Source organism: Typopeltis vanoorti, chromosome 9, assembly GCF_054136105.1.
Source record: "Typopeltis vanoorti isolate ZY-2024b chromosome 9, IOZ_Tvanoo_1.0, whole genome shotgun sequence".
In the NCBI taxonomy this organism is placed as follows: Eukaryota; Metazoa; Arthropoda; class Arachnida; order Uropygi; family Thelyphonidae; genus Typopeltis; species Typopeltis vanoorti.
The window spans coordinates 94,205,830-94,233,301 of record NC_143557.1 but is presented as its reverse complement, the minus strand read 5'-3'; the positions used below and the strand labels follow the sequence as shown (position 1 = coordinate 94,233,301).

The 27,472-nt window shown below is 36.0% G+C and overlaps 1 protein-coding gene across 3 annotated transcripts in view; it reads right to left on the bottom strand.

Moving 5' to 3' along the window:
- Nucleotides 1-27,472, bottom strand: part of LOC150103262 (FH1/FH2 domain-containing protein 3-like) — a 469,484-nt gene that overhangs the window by 170,464 nt on the left and 271,548 nt on the right. For 2 of the 3 annotated variants that reach the window (XM_090397848.1, XM_090397847.1), the window contains exons 8-10: nucleotides 25,221-25,315; nucleotides 8,062-8,173; nucleotides 266-360 (exon numbers count right to left, since the gene is read on the bottom strand). In XM_090397848.1, the coding sequence (XP_090253974.1) occupies nucleotides 266-360; nucleotides 8,062-8,173; nucleotides 25,221-25,315 (302 nt within the window). The remainder of the gene's footprint in view (nucleotides 1-265; nucleotides 361-8,061; nucleotides 8,174-25,220; nucleotides 25,316-27,472) is intronic. The other variant, XM_090397849.1, reaches the window with a different exon arrangement.

Genomic DNA, 27,472 nt, shown 5'->3' with positions numbered 1-27,472 from the left:
TAACAAGGAAAAAAACCATTCCTGGAAACCACAAAAGGAGGTTTCCAGGTGAGTCGGAGTGGTGAGTGGTTGGCCAAGGAATTTGTTGCCTGATAGGATGCAGAAAATGAATAGGTTTAAATAGTATGACAGAATTTTTCTGTTGTCTAAGATGAGCCTCCTACAATCAGTCTTCTGACTCCTTGGAGGTTCATAATAATAATAATTATTATTATAATTATAATAATAATAATACCAAAATAATAATACATATATAAGTACATACCTTATTAATGAGAGTTGTTGCATACACTAAAAGCTCCATATCTGCTGAATCTTTCTCATTTAATAGATTTGTGATATTAGACCATGGCTTCATCCCTATGTGTAGTTAAATTTTATATTGCACAAATAAAGATATCAGTTCTAATTAAGAAATAACACAGGTAATGGTAAAAGTGAAAATATTTATAGTTTTTCTTAATTTTAAAAATGAAAAAAAAAAAAAAAAAAAAACTGACTGATAATCTCCATACTTTTCTCATATAGTTCTACTTGGAAAAATTTTGAACATAACACAGATGAGCAAACTTAAACTTGAAAATCATTATAAAGTTTTTTATATTAAAAAAAAAACTATATTTTAATTATATATTTAGAATTCTGTCACAAAAGATATAAAAATCTTCTTAAAAAATTGAATTTCTTAGAAATAACCTGGATACCAAAACTGTCCTGATGAGATCTTCTCATCTGCACTTAAAAGTTATGCTTCTGAACAAAACATGCATCCTGTATTATCTCTATGCTCTTTAATATTCAGCTGGCATCTTCCCTAATATGAAAGCAAACCTATATTCTGTCTATTTCAAAATAAAAAAAATGAAAATAAAATCAGGATTCAAAGGGAATGGATGCATAATATATGATCCACTCAAGTAGGATCATATAATCTCTCCTCCCTATTCCAACTCTCACCTCCACATGATGAACCTGGAACCTGAGCAACCAAGCCAAAGACTGGGTATACTAACCCCCCCCCCCCCCTCAGTGAGAAGCTTGGTACTCCAAAGTCTCAAGAAACAATTAACTGGACTGCCATTCTAGAAAATGAATTGAATAGGTTAACAGATATGAACAGTATAAGGAAAGGAAAAATAAACAAAAATATCGGGAATGTTACTACTTGGAATATCAGGAGTATTTTTTGTTGGTTTTTTAAATGTGATTCTCACTCACAAAAGATTGCATGTTTATAGTACATTAGTAGTGTGAGTGGGCTATGAATTTTTTAATTCAATTTTTTTAATTTTTCTAATTTTTTATATAGTCTGGAAATCCTGCTCTAGAACATATGGAACTTTTCAAGCCACTTCAGCCTCTAATAAGCAGCATAGTGGTCTCACACTGGACAATGAAATTCATTTCCCACCCACAGACAATCATAAACATCTATACTCACAGCAGGATTCAAATCTACTGGTTGGAAAGCAGATTATGGTACCCACTCGGCCAACCAGATTCATTAAAAATAACAAGATCTAGACAAAACTAATGGAAAGTAATAAAAAAAGACAGCATAGCCTTGGGAAGGGTAGTTCTGCCTTAGTAATTTACTCACTTTTATTATTATTATTCCAAAATCCCCATGAAGTAAGACTCATTGTGGAAGGTCCATTGTCACACACGTGGCTCATCATACTGCACTTTTAATACATTCAAATTCCCTGCAGACATCACACTCTCAGGCAATGCATTCCAATCATTCACAATTCTCTATGCAAAAAATCTGCTTCTCACTCCCTTGCTCTCACCCACCTTATACAGCTTCCAGGGATGACCTTTTGTTCTCCCCCTCTATCTCCCACTATTTTATGAAAAACCTTTCAATGTTAATCCTATAGCAACCTCTTACCAGCTTGTACATCTATATCATATCACTCCTCTTCTTCTTCCTATCCACTAGACTCTGCAAATTGCATCTTCTCAATCTTTATTTATACTCAACATACTAGAGACCAGAAACTACCTTAGTCAATCATTTCTGGAATCTTTCCAATATCTCTTCATCGTTTTGAAAACCAGGTGACCAAATCTGTGACCAGTAGCCCATACATGGCCTAATCAAGGGCTTATACAAAGAGACCAGAATCTCTTTACTTCTACAAATCAGCATCCTCTGCATCATTACCGTAATATCAAATTTAGAAGACACATTACCAAAATTGTGAGGACAATATGATGTCCTCACAATTTTGGTAATGTGTCTTCTAAATTTCAGATCCTTATCCACCATCACCCCAAAATCTCTTGTTTCCTCCACTTCCAACAATATATCCAAACCAAGAGTAAATTCTACATCCCATCTGTTTTCCAAATTTTAAAACCTTACACATTTGGCAACATTGAACTGGCATCCCTACCCTTTATACACATTCACTCAGTCTATGCAAGTCGTCTTGTAAGGCCACAACATCTGCTCTATTCCTCATAGCTCTTCCCAACTTTGGATTATCTGCAAACAACTGAATATTCCCATTTAAACTTCCCTAATATCATTAAAATACTGGTTAATCAACAATGACCCTAAAACAGACTCCTGAGGCACACCACTACGGACTTTCCTCTTCTGTGATATTGCTCTCCCATACACAACTTGCTGATACCTATCAGATAGCCAATCTCCAATCTGCTGCACTAATCTAATATCCATCCCCATCTGCTCTAGTTTGACTATTAACTTATCAGTGGTAATCTATCAAAAGCCTTTGCAAAATCTAAGTATACTACTTTGTATCTATCTCCCACATCCAATGCAGCTGGATATGTATTATAGAAAAACATAATATAAGTGTTCAATCTGGAAGCCAGGAAATATTTACTTTTTTATACCAGTGTTGATTTATCTTACTTATTTTTAACAGTAATATGGGTGTAAAATTTATCAACTAATTTTGATGCAGATAATTTTCCAATACTCAGTGAAAAAAAAAAAAATGAAATCTATTAAAATATTAAAGATGATAAACTCAATTGGCAAACATATTGGCAGATTTTATGATACATGAATTTTATGATACCTGGTGGTGGAGTGTAGTAGATGGCGTTGGTGGAGTGTAGTAGATGGCGTTGGTGTAGTTGTAGTTAGTGGGTGGAGACAGAGAGTTGTAGAGTAGGTGCCCTCCCTCGATGAGTCTTTGGATTCCCTGGAGGTGTCACGTAATAATAATGATAATTTTATGATACCTGGTGGTGGTGTAGTTGTGGTTAGTTATAGTTATTGGGTGGAGACACAAAGTTGTAGAGTAGGTGCCCTCCCTCGATGAGTCTTTGGATTCCCTGGAGGTGTCATGTAATAATAATGATAATAATGTAAAAATATCTTAAACAAGCAATATTTTAAAAGAAAAGAAGATCTGAGTAAAGATTCCATGTTTTGAGACTAGAAACTTCATTAGGCCTTTTTCTTTCTAAGGCGGAGCTAAGTTATCCAGTCAGAAGCAACAGAATGTTTTCACAGAGCCAAAGAACTGACCCATGAGCATATACATTGAATAGATATAATAAACTGTGGGTACAGGATTGACTAATAATATCAGGTACAAAGTTAACGTAGTTCTCAACTCCTTGAATAGGTATCTTGAATTGATATTCTTGTTTAATCGGTGGCGCTAGTGTCCTTGGTGAATGTGGCAGTCATGTTTAGTTAGGCTAGAAAACGTGTTTTTAAATTTAAGTCTAGTGTGGCTTTTTGTCTCAAATTGTGCTGCAGTTGTGCATCAATTAGATACAAGTGTCCTTCAGTGTGTTGTTGTTTGAAACTGTGTTGTATATATTGTGTTTTCGCTGCTATTTGTTTCACTACTTCGACATGTAAAGATGGGGTCCAAAAAGAAACGTACATCAGCGGCACGCAGGACTTCTACATGAAAGGCTGGCTCAGCATTAGATTTTTTGCAGTGGATGTGTTGCAGAAACTGCTATATGTATGCGCTGAAGAATGTGAAGGATCTGTGGTCGGTCTGGCTAAATGAGAAGAACGAAAATGTCGATGTATGTGAGAAGTATCGGGATAGGCTGGAGCGTGACCGTAGCGGAAGAACTTTGGCGGGAGTTCATGAAAATGAAAAATGACCTTCATCTTCTGCATGAGGAATTGGAAGTGCTCATTAAGGAGATACTGGAAGTTAAAACTGAGTTTAATGTGTTAAGCAGAGAAATTAGGACTATAGAGATTACTTTAGCTGAAGTAACTAGAACAGGATTACCTATGGGTGAGGCTTTGGTGAATGATGAAGTAATAACTAGTATGGGAGTGATTGGGAGTCAACAAAATAAAACCACAAGAGGTCTAGAAGAAATGAGATGTCATGAGAGTGGGGGGGGGGGGGGTAAGTAAAAGAGCGTTGAGTAATGAAACTGGGAGAGAGTCATGCTGAATAGCGTAGAAAATGAGTCCATGAGTGACACTTCTATGGACTTGAATGAAGTTAAGAGTGGTAAGATATATGGTGATTCTATGATTAAGGGTATGGAGAGCGGTATGCCTGAGGAGTGCTTGGCTGGTTGGACAATAGAAAGAGTGGCTTTAGCAATAAAGAGAGGGCATGATGCAGACAAGATGATAGTTATGGTGGGTACAAATGACCTGAGTGGTGGTATAAATCGGGCAGCAAAAGATTTAAGAACATTGTTAGATATTGTGAAGAGGAAAAGTGTCAATGGGAAGATAGTGTGTGTGTGTGTGTGTGTGTGTGTGTGTGTGTGTGTGTGTGTGTGTGTGTGTGTGTGTGTGTGTGTGTGTGTGTGTGTGTGTGTGTGCTGCCTCGTTTTGACAATTATGAGTTAAGTAGACGAGCGATGATAATGAAAGATATGATTGCAAGAATGTGCAAAAAAAAAAGAGGTCTGGAATTTGTTGATGTCTGGAGTGTGTTTGAAGGAAAAAGACAGTTGTATGCTAGAGATGGGCTGCATCTGAACATGGAAGAACATAAGCGATTGAAGAAGTTACTGTTTTCTGAACAAGTTGAAGTAATTAGGCAGGGAAATTAATATTGAAAAGGTAGAGTGTAAGAGAGAGAAACTTTAGCAGTGATTGTATATTTATTGATCCTTATTCACAAAATAAATTGCAGAAGAGAGGGGGTAAAAATTGGCATGGAACTACTGAAATTAGTGACTTGTATATCAGTTCTAAAGCTGGTACAAGAACTAGAGGGAATCTGCAATTTTTGTATACCAATGCAAGAAGCATTCGAAATAAGAGAGAATTTTTGGCATTAGTCAGTGCAATCTCACCAAAAGTTGTAGGCATTAGTGAAACTTGGCTGTCAGCAGAAGATGTGGAATTGAATGTGATGGGTACAGTATTTTCAGGGAGGATAGAGAAGATGGAACGGGGGGGGGGAGGAGTACTGTTGATGATAGCTGATGTGTTGCAGCCAAAGAAAGTAGTATATCAAGATGATAAATATGTGAATTAGATATCATTTGAGGCAGTCTGGTGTGAAATAGTGACCAATGCAACCAAATATACAGTTGGATGCTGCTATAGGCCGGGGGGGGGATATTGAATTCATGTATCAGCAAATAAGTGAAATGAGTGCAGGTTTAGTGATTATTATGGGGGATTTTAATTATGGTGATATAAATTGGAAGGAGGAAATATCCCGTAGCAAAAAGGAAATGGAGTTCATACATCTACGAGATGATTACTTGAAACAGCACATAACTGAAGGGACACGTGGTGTGAGAGTGTTGGACCTGGCTATTGGTTCAGAGGATATATGCATAAGTAAGGTGTCCTCATTACCTCCAATTGGTGAAACAATCATATGGTATTGACTTGGGAGGTTGCAAAATCTGTGGATTTTTCTGTTAAGGTATATACAGAACTACAGGTTAGGCAATTATAACAAGCTTCGGAGTGAGCTTGCAGCCATGGCAGAAAATATTGCAGGGGAAAGATGTTAGCAGTGCATGGGATAAAATCAGTGGGTATCTGAGGAAAGCAATACCAGATTGTGTCCCATGGTCAGGAAGACAAACAAGGTAAGCATTAGATGGATGAGCAGTAGTATCAAGCAAAGTAGTATCAAAATGTTATGGAGAATGTACAAGGAGAAATGCGATCAGTACACCCATGAGCAGTACAAGGCTCAAGCTAGGAAGGTTACCAGCATAGTAAGAAAAGCTAAATCAGATTATGAGAAGACCTCAGCCAATGAGATCAAGGGTAATCCCAAAGAGTTCTTCCGCTATGTGGCAAATAAAAGGAAGAATGACTTCAGAAGAATAACTTTAATGGGTGCTGATGGTATTGAGGTGACAAAATCAGATGTAATAGTCAAGTTGCTGAGTGATCACTTTTCAAAAGTCTATCACCCAAGTGAGGATATCTCTGTACCTGTAGCAATAACTAATGTGAGAACTGAAGTTAAGAAATCAGAGGTATTTAATATACTGCAAAATTTAAATGCAAACACTGCTGTAGGTTTAGATGGAATATCAGCTCGGGTGTTGCGTGAATGTGAAAAGGAATTGTCAACCCCTCTTACTTGGATATTTAACTTAAGTTTGAACTCTGGTATGGTCCCTAGGGAGTGGAAGTTGGGCAAAGTGGTTCCTTTGCATAAAGGTGGCTCTAAAACTGCAGTAGTTAATTACAGACCAATCACCATCTCAGGAGTAGTGGTAAAAGTATTGGAAAAGTTGGCTAAAGACAAAATTCAAGAATGGGTGGATCCGGATATGATACTCTATAGAGGCTAACATGGTTTTATTAAAGGTAGATCCTGCCTTAGCAATCTATTAACTTTTTATAATAGAATGACATCTGAGTTGGACAAAGGAACTGGCTACACAGAGGTACTTCTGGATTTTGCTAAGGCCTTTGACAGGATACCCCATGGAACACTGTTATGCAAATTGGAACAGATGGGAATGGATACTAAATTGATGATATGGATAGGAGAATGGCTCAGGGAGAGATACCAGAAGGTGGTGTATGGAGGAGCCAAGTCCAGGATGAGGCAGTGACCAGTGGTGTGCCTCAGGGCTCTGTGCTTGGGCTATTGTTGTTTAATTTGTATATAAATGATATAGGAAATGGCTTAAAGGGAGATATTCAGTTGTTTGCTGATGATGAAAAGTTGGGTAGCGCAATAAAAAATCAAGCTGATGTTGAAAGTTTGCAGGATGATTTAAATAAGCTGGTAGAATGGGCAAAAGGTAATGGATGTCAGTTCAATGTGGAAAAGTGTAAAGTTATGCATTTTGGGATTAAAAGATAACCAGCTGTGCACTACATTGGTGGAACAGTACTCCGAGAGATTGATGAGGCTAGGGACTTAGGGGTGTTGGTAGATAGGGAGATGAAGTTCAGGGGAAACATTGCTAAGGCGTCCAAGATTGCACATAGGATTACTTGGTTGTTGAGGAACACACTGACATCCAGAGATAAAGAGGTTATTATTCCCCTTTATAAAGCATTAATACTTCCACATTTGGATTACTGTGCTCAGGTCTGGTCACCTGGATTCCTTGGAGATGAGGAGGCTGTGGAGAGGGTTCAGAGAAGAGTGACTAAGTTGGTGAGTGATGTAAAAAATGCTCCCTACATTGATAGATTGAGAGCTTGTGGACTGCAGAGGTTAGTTGATAGGCAGAGAAGAGGGGATATGATAGAAACATTTAAATTACTGAAAGGTTTTTATAGAATTGATGCAGGGGAAATGTTTCAGCTGTGTGATAGTGATGGAAGAACAAGAGGTCATCCCTGGAAATTAAAGTAGAGTGTGGTTAACAAGGGTGTGAGAACAAGGTTTTTTGCCTGGAGGGTGGTGAATGAGTGGAATTCATTGCCTGACTTAGTTGTGAGTTCTTCGTCTGTAAATGAATTCAAGAAGAGATATGACAGATATTGTTTTGCTAGTTTGGGTCTCCCGCGATGAGTCTACTGACTCCATAGAGATACCCGTAATAATAATAATGTTTATGACATCATTGAGCAAACCACTGTCAAGAGATTCTAAATCAATAATTTAAAAAAATCCTTAAGCACATGCATTTTTTCCTAACCTCGCTCGGCATCCACTACATTCACTGCATTCATAAGAAGAAGGCTATTTGATTCAGTGTATTCAACAAATACCAAAAGCAGCTTCAAGGCAGTCTTCACAACCAGTCGATACTAAACAAAAGAAAAGAAAAAAAAATCTGAATAAATAAAAATACACCATAATTAATGATTTATAAATCAGACATCATAAATAATATTTTGCATTATTATTCACTTGAATACCTTAATCATAATATTAGTAGCCTGCCTAATCTTAGGGAATGGAGTACTGGATACTTGAAGTGCTTAAAACCAGTATTTGGCATCCCATCCCCCTTTCTATAGATTAGTAAACTTTTAAATTAGTAAAACCATTTACTAATTTGTAAACAGATTTACAAATTAGTAAACTTTTTTTTATTTAATAATAATAACATTTGCAAGAACTTATTCAATCTATAGTGCATTAAATAAGCTGAAAGGCGATGAAAAGAAGAAACATGTTAATACTAAACATGAATACCGGTATTTTTTTTAGGAAATATGTGAGACATTATACTTTCGGGGATATCATCCCCAAATGTCAGAACAGTGTTCAATGGCTGAATGGATTTGTGATTTTTAGAGAGTTAATAGAACTAGAAGGAATGAGTGAAGAGGAAGAAAAATCTGTTCTGTGAGTTTGGAGTTGAACTGTTATGAAATGTTGAATAGCTGCTGCATATGTTTTAGATTTAGAAGAAAGCAGAAGAATTTTGCAAAAGCAAACAAACAGAATACCACATGGAACTCTATTATACAAACTGCAACAAATGGGGATGGATATGAAACTGGTGATATGGAAAAAGGGTGGTGGATGGATAGATATCAAAAAGTAGTACAGCTAATTCTCTTTTTACAAGGCTTTTTTTTACATGATTTCGAAATAACACATTTTACAAAACAAAAGCAATTCTATTTTTACACTATATATTTTGATTTAACACAGTTCAAATGGTGCTTATTTTTAAAATTTCTGTTTGAATTCAGTTCTGTTAAAAAGGGTATTTCCATTATAATTATCATTTCATAGTACAGTACATATGTACTTAAACTTGAATTTTGGGGAACCCCTCAATGTTTTAAATAGCAAGGATTACTCTACGCTACAGAATGTAGATAAATGCCAAGTAGAACTTATATAGCGAAATCACAAAAAAGTGCTGGTGGCTTTAAAGCAGCTAAGGATTGTGTGACTTTATTATTCTGCAGCAGTGTTCTTCAGGAGATCATATATTAAAGCCATTACTCATTAATCAATCTCTAAAACCACAGGCAATGAAAGATGTGGATTTTAACATGTTACCAGTTCACTGAATGGCAAATAAAAGAAATTTTTAATGAATGGTTCCATCAATGTTTTGTTCCATAGGTTAAATGCTATTTGATGGAAAAAAATCTGGACTTCATAAAGTTTTATGGATTATAGACAATGTGCCTGTCCATCCTGTTTTAGAACACCGAATGTGGAATTTTGTTTTCTGTCACCTAATACAACATCCTTAATACAACCACTAGACCAGGGTGTGAAAACTGTTGATAGGAGATTAATAATAATGTAAACTTAATCATGTAGTGCTGTCAGAGTAACCTGAACACCCCTTGGGGGTACATATCAGGAAATTGATGATGAAGATTACAAGCTGCCACATTGAGAAAACTGTAGTCCAGGAAGTTGATGATGCTAGGGATTTGGGAGTAGTAGTAGTAATAGCAGTAGATAGAGAGTTGAAGTTTAGAGGGCATATTGCTAAAGTAGCCATGGTAGCTCACAAGATTACTTGGTTATTGAAGAAGATACTAATAAGTAGAGATAAGGGAGTTATCATTCCTCATTAACAGGACAACACACAGATTTCTGTGCACAGTTCTGGTCATCTAGGTTTCTTCAGGATGAGGAAGTGGTGGAGAGGATCCAGAGATGAGTGACCAAGATGGTTAGTGGTCTGTGGAATGCCCTCTATAAGGATAGATTCAGGGTTTGCAAAAGCTGGTTGATAAGCAAAAAAGGAGATATTATTATTATTATTATATGACACCTCCAGGGAGTCCAAAGACTCATTGAGGGAGGGCACCTACTCTACTCGTACAACTCTGTCTACTCTATAACTCATTCTAACTGCAACTACACCAACACCATCTACAGCCAACCACTACTAGTATTTCCGCAGACAATCACAAACATCCATGCTCACAGCGGGGTTTGAACCCACTGCCTTTTGGCTGGAGAGCGGAAATGCTAACCACTTGGCCAACCATGCTGGCAATATATGATATAAATATATGATAGAAACATTGAAGTTTCTTAAAGGATTTTATAGGTTTTAAAGGATTGATGCAGGAGAAATTTTACAGCACCTGGCTAGAGAGGGCAGAACAAGAGGTCATCCCTGGAAGTTGGATAAGAGTGTAGTTAGCAAGGGTGTGAGGACTAGACTATTTTCTTGGAAAGTGATGAATGAATGGAATGGGTTGCCTGAGTCAGTTGTGAGTGTTTTCTCTGTTAATGGTTTCAAGGAGAGATATGATGGATATTGTGTTGGTAGTTTAGGTCTCCCACGATAAGTCTTAGGACTCCATGAAGGTGCCTTTGCAATAATAATAATAATAATAATTATTATTATTATTAAAAAAGAGCATGTCCTGCTTAATAGAAGCTTGAAGTGACTTGAGAAAGCCGTGTTTGCTCTCTAGAGTATGATTCCTGGATTATCAAACCCATCTGAAAGTACTAATGTACTATAGGTCTACAGCCTTTTGTAGGTGACACTTACATTAAAAAAAAAAATTAATAAATAAATAAATGAATATGTATATTTTAAATTAAAATTGTTGAAATACTTAGTAAAAAAATCAAATAGCAGGAAGCAGTGTATGTAATACAGCAGCTATTATTAGCAGACAAAACAATAAAATAAAAAACTAACCATAAGGGAAAATGAGATTTCCATTATCTTCAGTGAGATATAACTCTCCCCTCCCCACCATCACTACACACTTCTAGATTTTTAATATTATTAAAAGTCCTCTGTTGGGTTCAATTAGATTCATCACAGGAGATTTAACTCAACCATAAACAAAATCTTGTACCTTAAATTCATTGTTTGCATATTTAGACTTAGCTGAACTTGCCTTTATTCACCAAACCTTCTTGTTCAATGGTTACAATGACAAAAAGATCTACAAATTATCTGTCCTTCGCTCCTCACATCCCTTTCAATATAAAGACTACAAGTAATGACATTACTATTCCCTATATCTGGCTATAAAAAAAATAGCCAGAACTTTAAAAAAATATAATCTCTGCACTGCTTTCAAGTCTCATTTGGAGCTAGCTGCTCTTCTCCACTTTCCTAAGGATTCACTTCCTCTCTGTGTTACAGGTGTTTACAAAGTTCCTTGTTCTTGCAACTTATCATATTGTGGTCAGACTGGGAGATCGGCTAACATCTGCCTATATGAACACAAAAAATACATCTTCACCATAACTATGATCGGTCAGGTCAGCTAGACCTGACCAATTATAATTATGCTTGGGATACCTTGTGTTATATCTCCTTTCTTTGTCTTTGTGTGGAGTCACTTTCTTGTTAATTTTCTATCTTAAATCCTTGTCGTACCAACTAAGCCTGAAATCTCTAACCTATCTCTCTGGGGCTGTTTCTCTATTCGGAACTCTGACAAAATTTATTGCTGTGCTGACCCGCCTCGGAACTACGAGCCTGTAACCCACGTGGGGAGGGGGGGCACACGCAAACGGAGAACACTATAGGAACCAAAACGTAGAGGGAACTAAGAGAGCCTCCAGCCCCGTGAGTTTGTTTTTAAACTCTTCTATAGCACCCTCTTCCATACTCCAAGCTTGTCTATGACGCTTTCCAATTGGCTGTCACCTCCTCGCTGAATGAGGATCGCTCTCTTCGGGGAATGCGAAATTCAAGCACCTTCCACGAATGCCTACTCATCGTTCGTTATGTCATCTTTGGTAGTCACACAGCAACCTTTGTACTTTCGTTTGCATGACAATATGTGATTTTATACATGGCATAGTTTAATATTGGTGCTTTTGAAAGTTTAAGATTTCCACCTATTTTAGACAATACTTTAAACATAGTACAATCTAATACTTATTTCCTTCTTCAATTTCATTTTAATTTAGGATTCAATTTCTTCCTTTATATTTTAATTCCCTTCTTAAGCAAAGTTAACATCTGCATTTTTGCATATTATGTCTGTTTTGCCAAGAATACAAGTGTGCTTTTGCTTGATATGGTTGTTCTTGTTAAATCTTGAATGGAGCAGTTCTATTCTTGATAGAACCATCATTCAAGATCTAACACTTGCACATAATCAGATGGAAGAAAATTATTATGCTCCATCAAAATACAAACTTGAAAGACTTTTTAGAATCAGTAACAGATTAAAAAAAAAAAAACAGCCTAATCTTAATAAATATGGATGTCTTAAACTTCTCAAGATTTGGGAAACTTTAATTTTTAGGCCTCCCATTCAACAACTAAGGCTAGCCAACAGATCCATAGAGGGTGCCCCTCATAAGATTTTAGTCTTTATATTTCTTCCACTTATTGTTTCTTGTGTTTTTGTGTGTTATTACAATTTTAACAATTTAGGTCTGAAAATGACTCCGTGAGAGAGATGAAATACTAAAATGATTAAACCTGATGTTTGATTATTCCTCTTTGTGCTGCAGTTATTCCATTAAATTGTATTATGATATTAACACACTTCATTTTTCCAGGTAAAAGTGGCTAACTTAAGTCTTGCAAACCTGTCTCTGTCCATTCACCAAGCCTCTGCAATTTGTATTTCTTCAATTTATCCTCATAACCAACAATCCAGAGTCCTGATAGTGTCTTAGTTGTGATGAAGAAACTCTCCAAAATTTCTTCATCACAACAACAAAATCCAGATATCCACTTAATTTTTATAAATTTGCATTGCCAAAGTGAAGCCTTTTGACTCTTTATTTTAGTAAATACTTTTACACACTGACCGAGAGTTTGCTTATAAAAAAGACACCTCTCCTATGTTTCAAAGTTCCTTAGTACTGAGAGTTTTTGCTCTCTTAAGGTTTCTGCCTGGTCTCTGATGAAAACCAACCAGTTTGAAACAGCTGTCAAGCCAGTTAAACCTTTTCAAAATGGAACAAGGAGGGGAATATATGTACTTATTTGTATTTCTTGTGGAGCGACAGAGGATACTCAGTTATTTGCTGATTATGTAAAGTCAGAGAGAGTTATAATAAGTGGTGGTGATGTTTATACCTTCTGGAAGATTTAAATAGACTTTTTTCTTATGTAATGTCTATAAGTGCCAGGATGTGGACTAGGACAGCTTGGGCTAGCGATCATCTCTCCCATAAGGTCCGGCTAGGACAACTCGTAAATATCGGCGAGTGTATTCCTGTAAGCTCTCTGATTAAATTTCATATGAAACTTTTATAGTTTCTATATTCGGCTTTGAAATAATGCTGGATTTAATATCCACTTAATTTTTATAAATTTGCATTGCCGAAGTGAAGCCTTTTGGCTCTTTATCTTAGTAAAAAACCCAATTGACCAAATTTGTGCACAATAGTCAACAACTGAGGTTGATCTGATCAAGATCTTATATAGTGGTACAACCACATTTACTTTTTTCAATTTTAGTATCCTCGTTATCACTGCAGCACATTACTGCTATGATAAAGAAGATGCACACTCCATAACCCTTGCAATGTGCTCTTTGAACTTTTAGTCTTTGATCACTATCAGATTCTGAAGCTTTTCCACCTCCTGGAACAGTTCCACCAATATATTTCACAGTTTTATACCTCTGTACTTCCAAGTGCACATCCTGGCACTTATAGACATTACATAAGAAAAAAGTATATTTAAATCTTCCAGAAGGTATAAACATCACCACCACTTATTATAACTCTCTCTGACTTTACATAATCAGCAAACAACTGAGTATCCTGTGTTGCTCCACAAGAAATACAAATAAATTTATTCTGGATGGTCCATAAATCATGGAACATGCCATAGAAAGGGTCTATCTTGGTGAAGCAACTGCATATTTTTTTTTAACATCACCAGATTTTTTTTTATTAGTTATGAAACACCACATCATGTAAATGCCTTCCACTTTCAGCTCACAAAAATGGGCCCTTTATACAGAATGTTCCATGATTTATGGGCTGCCCTGTACTTCTCTTCTTGTGCACTAATACAAGAAGAGAAATATATGTATTACCTTACTTTTCTGGAAAGTAAGGTAATACATATATTCATATATACCAGTAAAGTTGTCTCTCAAATTGCTAGTATCTTTCAGACAACTAATCTTCAGTCCATCTCACTAACTTAGTAGGCATTTCCATCTCCATCATCTTGTATACTAATCTGCCATGCAGCACCCTGTCAAATGTTTTTCTGAAGTCCAAAAATATCACTAAATATGAGTCTCATTTATACAGCATGTTTGTTACCTTTCATAAAATGCCAATATACCGATAAAGCAAGATTTTCTTTTTACAAACTACTTTTACAAACTGACTTTTATGATAAAGAATCCTATAGATATATTATAAAAGCACTATCATTATGTTTCTTATACTTAATGTTATCAGCAGTACCGATGTGAAATGCTTACAATTTACTGTCAATAGGATTTTATCTGAATACTACTTTCATTCTTTATGCATTTTCTTTTAAGTTGCTTATATGGGTGATGAAGAAACATAACGTCATATGCAAAATTCTTGACCGAGTTTGTAAATATCAAGTTCTGCAATGAAGTTTCTTGTCTTCCAGTAAATGAGTGCATGCCATCCAAGTTAAACACCATAGTTAAAGCATTTTTCTAATATGTCTTAATCATCTTATCTCTTTTGTTTGTATTTAGCAAAATATTCTTCTTCTTCTTCACTCTTCCATCATCTATGTGGATGATGATGAGGCCGAATGAACTCTTTCCACTTCTGTCTGTCCTGGGAGAGTCCGAACAATTCTGTCCAGTTTGGTGTCGCTTGTTGTGATTTGGTTTCAGGTCCTGTTTTATTTTGTCTATCCATCTAATTTATTACATTAAGTCTTCTGACTTTTCCTTAAAAATTTCTTTTTCTGATAACCATCTGTTTGATTTTCTTTCTATTTCTATTTTATATTTTCTTCTTTCTACTATATTATTTGTTTTAACATGAATTAGTGAATTTATCTAATGTATGATATCTTCAATCATACATATCATTTTCCACTTAACATCCTTCTGATTTTTATCTTGCCTTGATCTTTGCAGTTTATATATCTCTTACTTGTGTATGTGTTTCATTTGCTGTTATTGCTATTCTCCCTCTCCCTCCATCTGTGAAGAGTTTTATCACCAAAGTATCTAAATATTTAAATGAATTTATTCAATTCATCCTCCAATTTTGCACACCATCTGAAAAGATTATTATTAGTATCAGGCATAATCTAACTTTTCATTTCATTTTCAGTGCAATAAGTCAACAAACTTATCACAAGGGATGTACCCTAAATGCTTCAATACCTGTTATAAGAATGTTAAATTCATTCACAGTCCCTATACTCACACCACTCATCACACCTTTATATCATTTCTATTCTTATTCATTCTGTCCGCTGAAGAATTTCTCTGACATCTTTCAAGTAGTCTCCTCCAAATAACTTACATAAGCTTTACAATAATTTCATCATACCATCCTTTCTCCTATTTACCAGATTTTGTGATTACAATTCCTCAATCTAACCCAATAACTAAAGTTCCATGAAATCGTTCCAAGATTTGCATGTTGCCATGAAATTAGATAACCAGATCAACACATTGTGTGTGTGTGGTCTGATCCCAGCATTATACAAGATAACAATCACTTGTCAATGTCTTCAAGGGATGCACCCCTAAATGTTACAATACCTGTCATAAGAATGTTCAATTCATTCACTGATCCCAGCATTATACAAGATAACAATCACTTGTCAATGTCTTCCTCACCACAGCAGCAGTAATCTAGGTTGTCCTCACCATATTTGCAATGTGCCCTCAGAATCCCTTACTTCTTCCATCAAAGCTATGCTCAGCCAAAATCCTCAATATAATTCATCTACCTACACCAACAGTTTATTATTATTATCCAGGCCTCTATGGAGTCAAAAGACTCATCCTGGGGGGTCGTTTTTAGAAAACACAAAGTCATACCACTCCTTGAACCCATTGACCATTCCTGCTCTAACCACTCTCTCAGGCAATTTATTCCACGGTTCAACCACCCTCCATGCAAAGAAACCACTCCTCACCATCTTGCTCACAGTCTCCTTTCGTAACCTCCAGGGATGGTCCCTTGTCATCACTCCTTCCCGCTGTTCGACCAAGCAAAAGAACTCCCCCCAATGTCTATCCTGTAACTGCCTCTCAACAGTTTAAAAGTCTCAATCATATCACCTTTCTTTCTATCCATCGACTAGAGAATGTGGACTCTGCAGTCCACATTCTCTAGTCGATCCTTGTAACTGACATTGTACAGTCCGGAAACCATATTTGTTATCTGCCTCTGTACCCTTTCCGCAGTTAATTTATCCCCTTCAAATTCTGAGGACCAAACCTGAGAACAACAGTCTAAGTGTGGTCTGATCAAGGTCTTATACAATGGAATGATAACTCTTTTATATCTGCAGGTCAGCGTCCTACTCAGTATTGCAGCAATCCTCTGGGTTACCACCTTTGCAATATGCTCCCTGAATTTCAGTTTTCTATCAATCATCATCCCCAGATCTCTTGTCTCCCCTACTTCCGCCAGTATAGCTCCTCCAATCTTGTATGCATCCTCCCATCAATGGTTCCCAAACTTCAAAACTTTACATTTTACTGCATTAAACTGACACCCCCATTTATTTGCCCATCTGTCTAGTTTATTCAAACCCTCTTCTAGGGCTGCCACATCTGCACTATTACTGATAACCCTTCCCAGCTTCACATCATCTGCAAACAACTGAATATCCCCTTGAAATCCATTGACAATGTCATTGATATAAAGGTTGAACAATACAGGTCCCAGTACTGAGCCCTGTGGAACACCACTTGTAACCTTCTGCCTCCTTGATATTGCCCCACCATACACAACTCTCTGATACCTATCAGACAGCCAATCCTGAATCCAGTTGACTAACCCGACATCTAATCCCATGTGCTGCAACTTAAATATCAACTTATCATGTGGCACCCTGTTAAACACCTTAGCAAAATCTAAAAAAAATGGCAGTATATGCCTTTCCCTCATCAACTGCTCTTGTCAATTTATTATAAAGGGCAATCATATTACTAAAACAAGAGCACCCTTTAACAAATCCATGTTGATTCTCACAAATAACATTACCCTCATCTGCCCAGTGCTGTATATAGTCCCTCACTAATTTCTCCAAGACCTTAACAACTACTGATGACACACAAACTGGCTGATAATTAGACACTTCCAGTCTGCTACCACCCTTGTGCAGTGACACTATCTTACCTTCCTTCCATTCCTTGGGTACCTTTCACACAGCTAGACTTTTATTGAAAAGCCAGTCAACGGATCAGTTCTTTAGCACATTCTCTCAAAACCTGTGGTGAAATACCATCCAGTCCCACAGCTTTACTGGTATCCAGAGTACTCAGTATTTGGAATACTCTCCTCTTGCATCTCTAAACCCGCCCTATCCCTCTAGTATTAAAACCTTCTTCTCCAGGCGAAATACTCCAATAAAGTGTTCAATGAACAACTCCACTATGTCCTATGCATCATTCACTATTTTCCCATTTTTATCCTGCAATGTCATTCATCCACAATCATTTCTCCTCCTGCTGGCCACATAGCTAAAAAAATTCCTTTGGATTTTCTTTGGATCTTAATGCCAATCTCTTCTCATATTCCAGTTTTGCCTTCCTCACCATACTGGTCACTCTCCTGGCCTGCGTCTCATATTCTTCGTGCATCTGCCCTCCATCTCTCTCCTTATATCTCTTCCATAATCTCTTTTTCAACTGCAGTTCCTGTTTGATATTGTTTGTCATCCACTTTACACCAAATTGTGTCCATTTCTTCACTCATGGAATACAGCTTACTATTGCTGCTAACAAATATCCTTTCACAATTTCCCAAGCACTAATGAATCCAAAACTCTTGAATCTCTTGTTCCCTCTATTACATGTTGCCTAAGACATTTGTCCCTCAAGAATTCTAGAAATTCCATCCCCTTATTACTACATGTATTTTCCTACTACATGTCTTCCCAGCTTATACTGCTGTAGTTAAAATTTCCCATAACAATCATTCTTCTTGCACTTGCTAAGCTCAACTGCCTAAACATCTCCTGCTCCCCACTTTTCTCCTTCTGTGCTCCCTGGTTTATAGCAACACCCCACTAAATATCCTGTCTTGGTCACTTCTACCTCACACTATATGCTTTCAAAATTATTAGTGTCACTGCCTTCTAAAAGCCTCCACTCTTAGAGGACATAAGTCATCACTTATCATAAGCAGTACTCCACCACCACATTTTCCTTTTCTATCCTGCTGAAAAATGCTGTATCCTGCCACTTCAATTCCTGTTATTATATCATCCTCCGTCAACCACTTCTCAGAGATCCCAATAATCTTTGTCCAGGCTGCCACTATCAGCGCCACCAATTCACTTTATTTCAGATACTCCTGGCATTAGTATGGAGCATAAAAATGTCATTGCTTCTATACCTATCATTGTCCCCTCTTGACCCCACTGGACTCAGTGTTACCTGATGTGATCCTGCCCTTCTCCCAAACACCCATTCCCACAAGACACCACCCCTGCTACCATCCACCCTGGGAATTCTAGTTTCCCTGCATTGACACACTGACTCGTTCAGAAAACAGCAATCTCTCCAGATGCCTTTGTCCTTCCTCATTCAAACGCAAGCAGTCATAAGGACAGAGGACAGAGACCTCAAACGCCCTCCAAGCATCCACATATTCTAATCCTCTCTTCTGACACATTCTGCCTATTATGCTATTCAGTATTACTGCTCTTCTGCTCAACTCATCACTATCATACCTGGGTAACACACACATGCACAATCTTTTCTCTCTGTGTTTTCTTTTGCACAACCTCAAGCAAGAATCTCAGATCTCTCACTGTCCGATTTACCTTGCTCTCAAGTCATTCATGCCCACCATCACAACCATTTCATCCATCCTTTCACCCCTCTTAATTGCCATAGCCACATTTTCTATTATCCCTCCAGGCAAACACACCTCTGGTATCCTATCTTGCACACCGGAGATCATCGAGTCTCCATACATCACACCTCTAACCATTCTATTCCTTGATTGCTCACCTGCATCGCCCACTCTCTCTCTCCTCTAACCCTTTCTCTCTGTGTTCCCCTACTTACCTGCTGTCCTGGCATTACTCTATCCCTGGTTCCAGCACTCCTTCGCATTTCCTCTCTCTGACTGTTTCCATTCTCCCCATGCTAGTGTAGACAGATAATGCTGATTTGATTATCCTGAAGGACCACCAAATCAATCCCATTTCTAATAATTCTCTCCAGCAATTATTATTACATATCGTTTGATTCATGTAGTTGATTAAAATTATAAAAAAAAATATGAACTGAAATCATATAAATTGCACACAATGCATACACAAAGAAATCTATATTTAATATGATGCAAAGTTTTCAACTATTCTCACCAACAGGAAGTAAATACTTAGACATTGAAAGCTTATACAACACTGTAAGCTCTCTACACTGAATATGAAATAAACAAGAAAAGAAAAGTGAACAGTATAATCACAATACAGCAAACCTTAAACTTGCAATCTGTATATAATGATAAATCATAACAAAGAAATCTAATGGCATGCAGCTAGCAACCTATAAAAGCTCATGCAAAGTAAAGTGCATACATCAGAGAAATAATCACTTCTTACCACCTGTACAGCCCATTCAAAGTCTCCAGATTAGGTTCAGAATAAGAAAAACAGAACTTTTATGTTATTATTTAGCATACAAGTGCAATTCAATTGATAGGAAGGGTAGTATATCTGATATATGAATTAATGGTCATCAAGAAATACAATTTAAAGAAATGCATGATTTCATACTACATATTATACTTCATATATTAATAGCACTCTATTGTGTAAACTTGAAGATCATGAGATAATCCAAAATAAATGTTCTAGCTTCTATTAATAATTATCATTTGATTTAAAATAAAAATTCTTATCTCTATAATTCAAACATTTTTAATACTTAAATATACATATACACACACTGCAGCAATGCATACATTTCAGTATTTAGCAGGATAGATTTTAAGTTATCTTGTATCTTCTCTGAAGGCAAATAAATGTATAAATGTTTAAACAATTAATATAATTTAGTAAATGGATAGATTTTCTCATGTAGAGTGCAACACTGTCCTGAATTACTAGTTTTGCCTAATAATTCTTACTTCTTGTTACAGGATGAACAGAATTATATGGCATATGATTCATGGAATATAACAGAATGATATAAAATACATAGCATTTAAGTATATGGTTTCATAACCATTTCATATCCACTCTGTAGCTACAGGAACGGCATCTGCTGTTTAACTTGTTCGTAAACGATATGTCCTGTGGACTGACAGGGGATCTTCAGCTGTTTGCTGATGATGCGAAGTTGGGAAGAATTATAAGTAGCACTGTTGCTGTTAATTCCCTTCAGGAAGATTTCAAAAGACTTTTTACTGGACAAAGGAGTGGGATTGTAGTTTTAATATTGATAAGTGCAAGGTGTTGCATTTTGGAGTGCAGAAATATAAGGCTGTGCACTATATCAATGGTACCATACTGCAGGAGGTGGATGAGATTAGGATTTGGGAGTGATGATTAACAGTAGACTGAAGTTTGGAGGGCATATTGCTAGTGTTACAAAGGCTGCACATCATAGTGCTGCTATGATAAGAAGTACTCTAACATGTAGGGATAAGAAAGTGGTTGTGCCACTGTTTAAGGCACTGGTCAGACCACACTTGGACTATTGCACTCAGATCTGGTCACCTGGTTTTCAATGTGATGTGGAGACACTGGAGAGGATCCAGAGATGAGTGACTAAGACAATCTCAGGACTTTGGAGTGCTGGCTATGGAGAGAGGTTGAAGAAACGTAGATTGCAGAGTTTGGTAGATAGGAGGAAAAGAGGTGATATGATAGGGGCATTTAAGTTAGAGAGATGATTTTTATCATATTAATTCAGAGGGGATTCTAAAATGAGTAGAAGGTGAGAGGGGAAGAACCAGAGGTCATCCCTGGAAGTTATGTAAAAATGTGGTGAAGATGGGTGCGAGGAGTAGATTTATTACATGGAGAATTGTCAGTGAATGAAAAGCATTACTAAAATATGTTGTTAATGCAAGGAGTGTCAAGGATTTTAAGATTCTATATGATAAATATGTTGTCAGTTAAATGAACACAATAATGAATATATAATTCACAAACATACAAACACTTTTAGACCTTAAATAATAGTTTTGTTTTATTTTTTTTGACAAAGACAATGCCTTTATTATTATATCCTAGTATCCACCAAGTTCCTTGCTCTTGTAAAATTTCCTACTTTGAACAGACAAATGGAGCAGCATGTTATTATTATAATCAGACCTCTATGAAGTCAAAATACTCATCATGAAAGGACCCACTGTGACAAACCTAACTCATCAAAGTGTCTTCCATGAACTCACTATCTCTGCACTCATCAGCCTCTCATATAAAAATGCACTGCAATCACCCACTACTTTCCATGCAAAAAACCCTATCCTCCACTGCTCACATATTCCTTATACCACTTTCAAGGAAATATGCACATGATATTCATTTTGTAGATACTGCCATGTAAAATCTTACAGATTAGGCCATTAGTAACTATGCCCAGAATTAAATAGAAGAAAATCAAAATATTACATAAAAGCAAATTCTGTTATAAAATGCACTCTCCAAAAATGACTGTACACTGATTTTATATTTTTGGAGATTACTCTTTAGAATTACATGAAATTAAAAACCTAAAGACAGCAGAAGTGATTATCATTAACCTTTGCAGCTATATTTACTTTCCTTCTGTAGATATATACAGGTGACCCTTGTATAACGCAGATGTTAGGTTCCATAGAAATGCAGCACTATATGAATCGCATTATGCGAGACTCATCACATAGAAAAAGTAGGGTTATGTTCCGAAATAATTTTTTTTTTAATTATATAAACAAAAATGACATATCCAAGAAAAAAATATTTTTATTTAAATCAGTTAATTCATGTAAGTTAAGAAAACATAAAAAACATAAATAAAAAAAATCACATTAAAACCACACCCAAGACCGGCTAACTTGGCTGTGGCTGAGGATCTTCCTCAGCCATAGCCCGTGCATAGGGCTGACCACCTTATCCTCTGAACGGTTTGAGGTCTGATGATTAATTAACCCTGGACACTGCAAGGTAAAAGAGAGTAAAAAAAAAAAAAAAAAAAAAGGAAGATGAGACTTTCTGACCATTTATAGATTATAATACTGTAAGATAAGCTGAACTAGTCAGAAAGTTGATGAGAAAAAAGAAGCTTCTTAACACTGGATTTGAGAATGTGAAAATGGAACTCTCTAGGCAGTATATAAGAAGAAAGGCTAATCCAGAAGAAAACAGCATAAAAGGAAGAAATATTTTATGAAATTTTAGTTGAAATGTGAAAGGATAGTAAGTAGCTGCTGTATATATGCTTTACGAGATTTAGAGGAGAGTGGGAGAATTGCTGAATCTAATTCTGGGGTACAGTGATACACATAACAGAAACTGAACCATCTGTCATAATAGAGAGAGAGAGAGAAGTAGTAAATTGATCAGAAACAGATCATTTATAAATCTACTTGTTCTCTTCTGAACTGAGTCAAGTATTTTAGGGTACTCTTTAGGGCACCATCTTTATGATTTGTATAGAGCTAGCAGTTATTCGGAAGTAAAGTAACATTTAGGTCAAAAGAGAAAAATCTAATTTCTTGGATGATCAGGAACAGTATTTGATATTCATGTCAATAAAATTAGAAGCTAGAATTATCAGTAAGACTGGATAAAAAAAGTTTCTTTTTTGGAGTGCAAAGTTTGTCAAATGAAATAAAAGTGCAATGCACTGTCATCAGCCAAACTGTTGACTGCGGATAATGGAAGTACACTGCACTTCTACACAGTTTGAGGATAAAAATCCCTCCATCCATTACCAAAACAAATACGACAAACCATAATATGGGAGAGCTTAATAAGCCTTCCTACCAAAATGGAAATAAACTGAGTGGAAATATGTAGTGCTACATAAAATAAATTTTACTTACTTTAAACATAATATAAAAAAAATTCAAACTTGAACAAACAGACATCTTTGTCAGTTTTAACATATTCACTAATATTCTGGTTTCATAATATTAATCAAGACTTGCTTTATATCATATCAACATTGCCTTACTTCAGGTTATTTTCTATTTAATAAACAGTTCTACTATCATTATTAAAGATGAGCAAATGTGTTTCTCTCTCTCTCTCTCTCTCTCTGTCACTTTTTGAAGCAATGAACCTTTCAGGAAAAATATCCTTGAAGACATTTTGTCAACACAATCTTTCTCAACCTCTTTTCAAGTATGCTTGCATAAATCTTACCAGGAACACTTAGTAGAGAAATTCCTCTGTAATTCTCACATTCAGCTTTATTCCCTTTTTTATAGATAGGTACTATGAGAGATCCACTCCAATCATCAGGAAATTGATCTTTTGACCAGGCCATGTCATGCCAGTGAAATATAATCAATGCTTTAAATTAAGGGGATATAAAATCCACATTGTTTTAAAACCGAATATAGTAAACTATAAAGTATCGGCGATCACTAGCGTGAGCTAATGCAAGTGATACGTAGTACAATATCGTAGTACAATATCGGACAACTCGTTGCAAAGGTGGGGAAAGTTCAGATCGCTATTCTTAGGTATTTTCCATAATGTAAAAACACATTTCCTAGGAAATGTATGCTGTTATTACATTATGGAGGGAGGTCACTACCCAGACCGGTTTCAGCCTTTTTTGAGGCTTCATCAGTGAGTAGCTAGACCATAATACCAAAGTGTATAGCGAAAAGAACTTATATAGTCTGCTATACGAGTTTCCGAAGAAGGTGCAACTTAATGGTCGCACCTTCTTCAGAAACTCGTATAGCAGAGTATATAAGTTCTTTTCGCTATACACTTTGGTATTATGGTCTAGCTACTCACTGATGAAGCCTCAAAAAAGGCTGAAACCGGTCTGGGTAGTGACCTCCCTCCATAATGTAATAACAGCATACATTTCCTAGGAAATGTGTTTTTACATTTCAAATATAAGTTCTTTTTTGTATATAAGTTCTTTTCGCTATACACTTTGGTATTATGGTCTAGCTACTCACTGATGAAGCCTCAAAAAAGGCTGAAACCGGTCTGGGTAGTGACCTCCCTCCATAATGTAATAACAGCATACATTTCCTAGGAAATGTGTTTTTACATTATGGAAAATACCTAAGAATAGCGATCTGAACTTTCCCCACCTTTGCAACGAGTTGTCCGATATTGTACTACGTACTAGGGTCACTTGCATTAGCTCACGCTAGTGATCGCCGATACTTTATAGTTTACTATATTCGGCATGAAACTCTCTGATTCCAATCTTTGAGTTTCTCATTCGGTTTTAAAACAATGTGGATTTTATATCCCCTTAATTTAAAATATTGTTTATATCGCCGAAATGAAGCTTATTAGCTCTTTATATTTAAGTATAATCAATGCACTTATAAAAGGTGAATATATATGGCTCCTGGGAAGTGACCATATACTTTAAGTAAAGCAAATCCAAGGCAACTCCATGCCAAACATTATATTCTTATAAGTTCTCATAAATTATATTCTCATAAATTTTGAAACTTTCATAATTATTGTCTGTTTCAATATCTTACTTATGCCAAATTGAAGTCTCTTGGCTCTATACTTCAATAATTAATTTTGCCCATGCAAAGCTACATAAATTCTTGATACATTCAAAAGTTAAAACATACCTTTGATGCTATTAATGAATACAGCCACTGAATGGTCTCATTGTGATCTATTACACCATTCATTCCATCTACATACAGCATCACCTGGCCAAGAGCTGAAAATAAATCAATATTTCACCATACAATATATTAATTAATAAATGTATATAATATATATATAGTTAAGTTCTATGTTGAAAGTTTTCTCACTTGGTTATACTATAAATTAAAGATGCCAAGAAATTATATTCTTGGTTTAATCCTTTATCCAAGTGTAAGCAAACAATGTTTATAAGTGACCTTGTTTATAAGTTTGCATGTGAAGTATCTTCACAACTGGGTTACTCGTATATAGAGGACTAATGACTTCAAGTCAACTGCTTTAATATCCCATAATACAAAGCATGTATCCTTTCAGATGTGTATAATGCAATGCATTATAAGAAGGTCTATTACCCAGACCAGTTTTGAGCTTATGGGGAATGTTTAAGTGTATGGACATCTTTCCAAAAACTCTTGAGTGATCTACAAATCACTCTAAATCTTATTGAGTCACTCTAAAGATTTACTACTAAATTCATCACTCCTGACTTGAATTGAATCTCTCCAGGACAGAAAACTCAGCAGTGGTTTCATCCAGTGAAAGGTCAGCCACTGAATAGAGCCTCTCTACTCCCCAGGAAGAAAGCAAACCCAATGATGAGTATTAATAAATGTCACCAGTGGGAGCCAGACCCAGAAGCGATACAAAGTTGAAGTAATGCAGAAATCATATATTACCCATATACAAGTAGCCAAAAGGTGTCACACCTTATTATTAAATTACTCTGGATTAGAAATAATGTTGAAAGTTGTTTCACTTGGTTATACTACAAATTAAAGATGCCAAGAAATTATATTCTTGATTTAATCCTTTATCCAAGTGCAAACCAACAATTTTTGCATGTGAAGTATCATCACAACTGGGTTACTTGTATATAAAGACTAATGATTTCATATCAACTGCCTTAGTATTCCATAATGCAAAGTAATTTAATCCAGAGTAATTTAATAATAAGGTGTGATACCTTTTGACTACTTGCATATGGGTAATATATGATTTCTGCATTACTTCAACCTTGGCATCTTTGGCATCTGGCTCCTCCCACTGATGAGACCTCAATAAAGGTTGAAATCAGTCTGAGTAGTAGTAGCCCTTCCCATAATGCATTGCATTATACATATCTGAAAGGGTGTGCATGTACTTTGAATTATGGGATACTAAGGTAATTGATGTGAAGTCATTAACCTTTACATATAACTAACCCAGTTGTGAATATACCTCAAGCGTAAACATTGTTTGCTTACACTTGGAAAAAGGATTAAACCAAGAATATAATTTCTTGGGATCTTTAATATATAGTTTTATTTTTTCCCCATTTAGGATTATTATTACCAAGATTCAACAAATTCATCTATTTGACTATCTACACATTTTAACATATCTCTGCAATTCAACTACTTGATCTGTACTATTTAGCATACAGTGGAGTAGTAGTCAAATGCACAAAAAATTAAATTAAGAATGCAACATACACTGAAAAATAACCATTGGTATTTAATATGCATCACTGACAGACCACTATAAATTATTTACTTTTATCAAATATCTCTAAAAGTTTTAATTTATTTTATTGTACATATAGTCTCCACTCTGATGGGTGACCTAAATGCAAAAGTGGGCTCAGAAAAAAAAAATCTCATTTTGCATGGGAAACCAAGGGCTTGGAATCAGAAATGAAAGAGGTGAAAGATTAATTCAATTCTGTGAAACCAATGACCTAATAATTGCCAACACACTGTTTAAACATCCTCCCAGAAGTCTATATACCTGGACAAGCCCTGGGGGCATCTATAGAAACCAAATTGACTATATAATAATAAGCAAAAGATTCCGAAATGCAATAACACAAACAAAAACATATCCTGGAGCAGACATAGGATCGGACCACAACCCAGTGATTGCAAAAATCAAAATAAAACTTAAGATACCAAGCCAACCATTCATAGGAGAAACTTATAATTCAGACTCACTTAACAACCAAGAAGTTAAAGACTGCTTTATAAAAGAATTCACAAAATCCCTTAACAAGTCTGACACCACAACTCACACAGAAAATAGAACGCCAATTGATGAAATTAACATGAACTGGCAAACATTCAAGAATAGCATCAATGAAGCAGCCAAAAATACACTCCCACAATTAAAAAGGAAAAGGAATAAACCTTGGATG